The 8,405-nt window shown below is 37.7% G+C and overlaps 1 protein-coding gene across 1 annotated transcript; it reads right to left on the bottom strand.

Annotated features, from left to right (window-relative positions):
• Window positions 1-1,414: 1,414 nt before the first annotated feature.
• On the bottom strand, window positions 1,415-8,245 carry itpa (inosine triphosphatase (nucleoside triphosphate pyrophosphatase)). The gene is made up of 8 exons (XM_057841450.1): window positions 8,153-8,245; window positions 7,869-7,926; window positions 7,625-7,689; window positions 7,432-7,505; window positions 3,909-3,940; window positions 3,733-3,845; window positions 3,594-3,670; window positions 1,415-3,424 (listed from the first exon to the last, which is right to left on the bottom strand). Exons 1-8 carry the CDS (start codon window positions 8,213-8,215, stop codon window positions 3,292-3,294), a joined length of 615 nt encoding a protein of 204 aa, XP_057697433.1. The 5' UTR covers window positions 8,216-8,245; the 3' UTR covers window positions 1,415-3,291.
• Between the last annotated feature and the right edge of the window lie 160 nt (window positions 8,246-8,405).

The following is an 8,405-nucleotide window of genomic DNA, read 5'->3' as shown; positions in this document are numbered from 1 at the left end:
TAAGTAGGGGAACCTCCCGTGCCATGCATGATTTCAAACCATGACGTTTAGTGTATTACCAACAGTAACCTTGGAAACAGTAGTCCCAGCTCTTTTCAGGTCATTGACCAACTCCTGTCATGTAGTTCTGGGCTGATTCCTCACCTTTCTTAGGATCACTGAGACCCCACGAGGTGATATCTTACATGGGGCTCCACTCCGATTAAGACTGACCATGCTTATTAGCCTCTTCCATTGCTCCAACAGTAAACCTTTTTTCACCAAGCTGCTCCGTAGCACTTTCCAGCCTTGTGGAGGTAAACAATTTTGTCTCTGGTGTCTTTGGACAGCTTTTTGGTCTTGACCATGTTACAGGTTTGAGTCTTACTGATTGTATGGGGTGGACAGGTGTCTTTATGCTGCTATCAACCTCAAACAAGTGCATCTGATTCTGGATAATACATGGAGTGGAGGTGGACTTTTAAGAGGTGGACTAACAGGTCTTTCAGGGTCAGAATTCTAGCTGATAGACAGGTGTTCAAATACTTATTTGCAGCTGTATCACACAAATAGTTTAAAAAAAACATGCATTGTGATTTCTGGATTTTTTGTTTTTATAGATTATTTCTGTCACAGTGGACATGCGCCTAGGGAGAACTTGCAAAATAGCAGGGTATTCAAATACTTTGCTTCTTCACTGTATATTTTTTGTGGTTTGTGGACACCACTATGGAATTTAACCTCAACAAAATGTAACTTTTAAATTATATATTTTAAGTTTCAACTTTTGACCCGTCATCTATGTTCTGTTCTGAAGAAAATATTGAAATTTGGCACTTCCTTATCATTGCATTCAGATTTTATCCACATGCACATGACGTCATTTGAAAGCACACGTGCTACACGTGGGCCGTATCAGTCACATGTTAACATCCTGTACTGAGTCTTGACTCCAACGGGTCATTTATTATCCAAAATTCCCTAGTTGCTACAGTTGTGCTTGGGCTGCAGACCCTTTCATCCCCCTCCCTCCCTGCACCAGCCAGCCTGAACAATCATCATGATTCCTGGGCTGTAATCTGCTGCTCTCATCAGGGCTCTAGTGCTTCTTGTGTGATTTATGCTCCTTTAAATTCACATCTTTTGCGCTTGGAAGCCACAGTGCATCGGAAAGTATTCTTAGTGCTTGCTTTACATTTGACGCATTTTTCAAAGAAAAAAAATTTTACAAACATCCCGTAATAACAGCTTTTAGGAGGGATGACCGGAAAAAAGGATGACATTGTTGCAAATGGATATACAGTTAAAAAAAAAGCTATATTTGGAAAAAAGTGAGGCCTTTGAATATATAATTTCCCAGTATTCATGGTACTTTACTTTTTCCCCCCACACTGTGCTTTTACTTCAGATTTATTCCAATACAAATTTTACCCTCAGTTCTACATGCTATATCCAACAATGACAAGGATTTTTGTTGCAAGTTTAAAAAAAATAACCTAAATGCAGAAAATTAGTGCCTGTAAATATTTTCCAGTATTCATGTCACTTCACCCCCACCCCAAAATAATGTTATACTTTATTAATACAAAATATAACTAACTTTTCCCATCACAATTCTAAACACAATACTCCATATTGACAACATGAAAATCAATGCATGAATTATTTTTTGTTTTATGAAACAAAAATCTACTAGAGTCGGGCGAAATTTCAGCATCACCAAAACCACCACTATTCAGGAAACAAACCACAACAAAAAAACGTTGAGCAAACTTTTTGTAGTGTTTATTAACGTCTCATCCATGTTCATTGTGTTGCTGAACCGGGTTACTGCTGATTGGTCTTAAAGCACTACACTGCAACAGGGCCGTGCAGAGACTGATGGAGGGGCAGGTGCTCATAGCTCAAAAGGGGCACATGAACAAAAATTTAGTACACCTTACAACAACATAACTTCTAGTTTAACCAGCTTTACAGTATAATTGGCTGTGACTGTGACAGACTTTAACTGGGAGGGGGAACAGTGAATAGAAATCAACACTGTCATCAACATTTTCTGGCTGTGACTCCGTCAGTCTTATCCTCTTTTCTTCCTTCAACTTCCACAAAAAAACTTCCTTACTCAACTTGTTGTTCATCTGAGAACAAACCAAATTAGATGTTCATTGAGCCACAATCAGGACAGTTTTTTTCAAAACTATTATTTCATCATTATAGAACTTAAAGATGTGTACCTTTCTAGATAACGTTGTGAAGAGAACAGACAAATATGGTTGCCTATAGAGAGTAGAGACACACGGGTCGAAATAGCTTTGGGGCGGGGTGTAATTCATTATGAAAGTAGAAAACTATATAAGAGAAAATTACATATTATTTGAAAAAAAAAACCCCAATAAACCTGGTGTAAGAATTTTCACAACAGCTCGAATACCACCGTTTGTTTTCAACCACTAGATGACCTCAGACTCCTCACCACACACCCAGGTCACAGAGGAACAGCGTGACAGGGAGGGGGTGAGGTTATGCACCGGCTTATTGGCACACGGACAGCTTTAAAAAAAAAAATAATAATAATAATTTTTTTTTTAAATTTAAAGGTGTTTTCGGTCTTCAAGTAAAGTACTTGGGGCGTGCCTGCACAGTCGGCCAGCACACACATACGCACAACAACAACAACAAAAAAAGTCAAAAGGGGCCCTTTGGGCATATAGGGGCAAAGAGGCAGGTACTCAAGCACCCTCCGCCCCCCGCACGTGCTTGCACTCTAAAAGATGAAAACTTCCTAGTCATGCTAACTTAAGATCTTAAGAATTCAAGTTATGTCTACTTAATTAAGTACCCTAACTTTTTTTATTTTTTTCAATTCTTAACTCATTTGATGAAGTTAATATTGTGAACTTGATAAAATTAGTTGAATTGACTTGCATGATTAAGTTTGTGGGTCATATTTAAATTTCAGAAAAAAAATGAATTTAAAATAAGTGAAACGGTTACAGCCTCACTCTCGATGCCTCAAAAGAAGCAACAGGGTGTTTAGCTCAGTTGTCTGTGCAGTCTGCTTTTGTTATAATGATTTAAAATGATATAAGGGAAAAGCAAAGCACAGTGAATACTTACTGAAACGTACACTAACACTTGCCAGATTACATCTTAAAGAGCCAGGGAGGAACAGTAAAATAGCTTTTGATTCACTGACTAAAATGTGTGTATGTTTTCTTCATGTTTCCCCTTTAGAATAACACACTTATTAAAAAAAAAAAAAAAAAAAAAAAAAAAAAAAATCCAAGCACACATTAAACTCAGTTGTATTTTCTACGATAACGCAGCCTCTCCATGATCAGTCTTCTTACGCTTGGCTTGTGGTGAAAAGTGTTCCGACATGGCCGCTAGTGCTTGGTATCGGTGAGAGATGGAGTTTTTTACTTCTTTAGGCAGCTCTGCATAGCTGGAAACAAGAAAAAAAGGAGGTTTTGAAAAATAACATTATGGAATTTACATTATAATAGCTTGTATATATATAAACAGTGGCTCCAAAGTGCTATAGCCGTAAAGGGTTAGGACAATAGTTGATCTCTGAGTCCCCCATGTGGTAAAAATATAACACAAGCACCTACGTTTTGTCATAACCTTCCGGCTGGAAACATGGGTCCCATCCAAAGTCTCGAGGTCCCCTCGGTTCCACGATGCGCCCCTGAAAAAATCAAAACAACATGACTTGGAGCATACATTAAAATGTTGAGGGTGTGAACGGACCTGTGTTATTCCTCTGAAAAGCTGCACTGGCTGGTCTTTTCCAGGTGTGAAGGCAAAGGTGCAGAGAGCCCATGCGGATTTATCCTCAAAGCCGGCGAGGAGTTTGTACAAGCCTTTTAAAGGAACACAATGACAGGCTTCACATTCAATGTTAACAGTGTTACTCTATTGCTCACCTTCTGGTTTAAGTTTATCCAGGAACCACTTTCTGAAAAACAAAACATTTATATTGAAATTGTGAGCTTTAAGGATTTTATTATACAGTATATATATATATATATATATATATATATATATATATATATATATGGCGGAAAACACAGACAAGACTGAAAAAGCAGTTTCTCTCCTCTTTAAAAGAAACTGCTGTATTTTTAGCCAAAACAACTGTAGTGTTTGATAACAGTGTTTCCCACCAATGAAAGAGACTGTGGCGGCCCGCCACAGTCTCGTTTGGGCCCGCCACAGTCTCGTTTGCGCCCCCCCCCCCCCCGCAGGAAAAAAAAAAAAAAAAGATACTAATCAGATGCGTCAGTCAGCCGATTACACAGCTGTAGCCCACTCCACTCTACTACCCGCGCGAGTGAGAGCAGCATTTTAGAGTAGTATTTTATTTATTCATTTAAGAGACGCAAGGGGAACGAGTAGGAAGAATGGGAGAACGAGCGAGATAGCGAGAGATAGCGGTCGCATGTCGTAGCAGCCCGCTGTTATTTTGTTATTGTTTTTCTTTATTATTGTTACCACAATCAAGTGGGTAAGCAAATACAGACTTCTCTCCTTCTTCCCCATATCCGGGGCATTACAATAGTTTGGATCGGACTTTTCGGCGAAAGTGAGCGGTGGACGGCCGTCTTGGACGGAAAGCAAACTTTGATTGAACTTGCGCAGAGAGGCGGGGCCCAAAATAAAGCCTTGCTCTATTTTCAGAGCGTTGGTCACAGTAAAGTATTTATTAGTTCAAGTAGAGTAAAATGATACATATTCACGGTACAAGAACGTCGTTTCCGTGTCCATCGATTGGTAAGAAAAGGCTGTTTGTACGAGTGACGTGTGGGCGCTCCCGTCGAGGGGACATTTCGCGTGGAGTGGCTATTTTTCGGCACAACACCGACGCGCCAACTTCAGACAATTACGGCTGACGAAAGTTGGATAAATGCGCCCCCCCAATTTCGCGAGCTCTGGGACACTCGAAAAATGACTCTCATACCTCTCCTTGCTAAGTTAATGGTACCTCGATGTGCGTTTGTGTGGAAATTTAGTTCACGAACAACGGGGAAAAAACTATTCACCTTCTCACCGAATCAAGAAAAACTTTACACGGCCATTAGAATTCCCCCAGTCCTGTAAATGGGTCAGTTGACAGAAGGACTGTTATTGTTGTGGTAATGTAGTACTTATGAGGGTCAAATAAAAAGGAAAAAGGAGGGCTACGACGGCGGTCTGAAACCCGCGGCTCTTGGGCCGCATGCGGCTCTTTAGTGCTGCTTCGGAGCTTTTTTTTTTTTTTTTTTTTTTTTAATGGAAAAAGATGGGGGAGGGAAATATATTTTTTGTTTTAATAGGATTTCTAGGAGGACAAACACGATACAAACATTCTTTCAATTCATTAATATTGTAATGAAGTTAAACTTGTGGTGTCATCGTACAACAGAGTAGTCACGTGGTGCGCTATAGGATCCACTGCAGGGAAAATAAACATTTAATCATGAAGGCTAATTATGTATTTCTAGCCAACTTATTCATTTTTATAGTAGGCTAATATAGCTAGTATCGATAATTATAAGGCTTGTACAAGGCTTTTAATTTTTTGCTGCTCCAGACATACTGTATCAGTTTTTTTTTTTTGGGGGGGGGGGGGTCAAATATGGCTCTTTCAACAGTTTGGGTTGCCAACCCTGAGTCACTATGAGATGTAAGTCGTACTATTGCTACGAGAAAAAAAAGTCGCATTATTACATAGGGTAACGTAGCTGTAATCAGCAACGCATTTTACATACATGTACCGTAGCTGAGAGCTATAACATTAGCCTAGCTAATGAAATATTTCAAATATATCTTTGTTATGGTTCTTCTTGGGGGGGGAAAAATAATGAAAAAAAAAAAAAAATCGCCGTGGCACGACATGGTGTGGCTGTCCGACTCCGATGCAGCCCACCACCACAGTTTCGAAAAATCCTATGGTCAGAGAGCCTCCCACCACAGTCTCCTAAAATCCTGTGGGAAACACTGAACACTATGTCTATATGCTGCCATAGCAGATTCATCACATATTAAGCCCCCGAACTATTTTTAATTTGTCCGTTTTACCCTGGAAACCCCCGTTTACAGACGTCGCGCAACCGCTTTTGTTTCCACCCAACCATAAAACGAAGGTAATTGATAATAGTTATTATTCAGAATGTCTGTCATTTTTAGCTTAGAATCATTAATTGATGTCTAATATTTATTTTAAAAAATATTCGCTCGTATATTTTAACTTTTAAACTTTTATACAAATTACATCACAATGAAAAAAAATGGTGTCTGTAAAAAAGTCACGGATATCTACCTCATAACTAAAGCTTAATTGTATTTTTTTTTGTTACTGTCGCATTTTCTCCGACGTTAGATGATAAATAATGGATCCAAACAAAGAAAAATTAAAAAAAGAAAGAAAAAAAAAAACGTTTAAAAGGGTAAATACTGTATATGAAAAGGAAAATCTCAACCACTCCTTGATGTCTGCGATTTCTGCGTCGCGACCCTTGTTATATTACCATGTTTCACCTATAAAATCCCCAAAAAATCCAGCTGTGGCCATTCACAGCTGTGTCTTGACACTCAGTGGATCGAAACAAGGTAGTAAGTACGCGATAATATCTCGTTAAAGTCATGGCGTCTGTAATTTTGCTCTCCCGTGCTCTCACATCCAGATAGGGTTTTGCTGTTTAACATTTTTTTTTTCTTAAAATACCCTCCTGTTCAAAATGTTCTTCCCCCAGAAAATTGAGATTTTAAGCTTTCCAATGATGTATCACACAGGCATACAGGACAATTTTGAGTTTGGCCAAATTGGGGGTCTCAGTGCGGAAATTCAAGTCACCTGAGTGTTTTCCACCATATATATATATATATATATATATATATACACACACACACACCCACACACACTCTTCACAGTAGGGCTGCCATGATTAATCAACTAATGGACAGCATCAATCATCAAATTACCGTAATAAATTTTGATAGTGGATTTATCGAGTCAAGACATAGTTGACCTAAGAATTGATTAATTCCTCTTTTTTGATCCACTTAACATTAATATTACACATGAATGTATTTTTAAATTCATTTTTAAAAATGGAAACAAATCAGTAAATGTTTTCTAATTTATATTAATCTAAATTGTTTCATTTTATTTATTTAAAAATATATTTTGAGGAAAAATACAAAGGATTCATATATATATATATATATATATATATATATTTTAAACCAGAAAAAAGAAAAACTGGTCTTTTTACTCCTTTATTTAGTAAGCTGTGATTCTTTTATAATGAAACAAAATATTTTTAAACCTTATTTGCTTTGAGTAAATAACGTGATCTATATATTTGCCAATTAGTTGAAGAATCGAAAAATATTTGGTGATTAATCGACTATCAAAATAATAATTTTTGGCAGCCGTATCATACACTACAAAGTCTAAAAACTAACATGTATGGGCCTGGTAATCCTCCCAATGCCTTGAAACACAGACAGGTGTCTTCCACGATGACTGGGCCATCAATCTGAATAAGATACACAGCAAATAAATCTGCACCAATTTTAAAGTCTTCTTTTTTTCCTTCTTGACCCGAGGGCCCCATACATAGGATCAAAATATAATATTTCATAGTTGTGAGTGCACCTCTTTTGCAGCCTCCTTGCATTTCTGGATGGAAATCTCATCAGGCTCTCCTTGGTATTCAGGCACTACATAAGCGGATAGATAGATGGATGAAAATGAATATATTATACACACGTTTTTCACCCCTAAAAAACAGTCAAAACAATTAAACATTTGTATCAATATTACAGTAATCACTGATGAAACATAGATAAACAAATGTTTTCCATAGTCATTATTAATTCTATAAAGACCACCTACTTACAGTCGATTTTCTTTGAGATAAGTTTATAGGGAAACTTATCACCAAGAATCTGAATTACCTGTGAAGCAAAGTAACATCGAATTGATTAGTATGATTTAGCTGCACCGCCATATGTAACCAGCAGATGTCTCTGGAGTGCCTGATGAGCCTAAAAGCGAGTCAAATGAATCGGTTTAATACGTCTCTCCTCTCTCGACGTAGACAGAAACGGCTTTAAAAAATATTTGAGTGACTAAAAATTACTATTAAACTAGACGTAGTGTTGGTTCTCAAACACATCTTACCTCTTCAAGTTTTTTCGCGTTTCCAGTGACAAACACCACTGACCGACCTGCCGGGACCGCCATGTCGGTTCTTATTCTTCTTCGTTGCCTACCTTTTCTTCTTCTGTGGTTTATTACCGACTAGACATCGTGAAATCAATGTAGAACCAGATAACAAACGCGTTTTAACAGTTTATATGGATAAGAAAATGTTTATTATGGTTTATAAATTAAATCCGATATACATATTAATTATTTCAGTCTACAAACAAAA

Source organism: Corythoichthys intestinalis, chromosome 7 (assembly GCF_030265065.1).
Source record: "Corythoichthys intestinalis isolate RoL2023-P3 chromosome 7, ASM3026506v1, whole genome shotgun sequence".
Classification (NCBI taxonomy): Eukaryota; Metazoa; Chordata; class Actinopteri; order Syngnathiformes; family Syngnathidae; genus Corythoichthys; species Corythoichthys intestinalis.
This window is presented reverse-complemented; position numbering and strand designations above follow the sequence as displayed.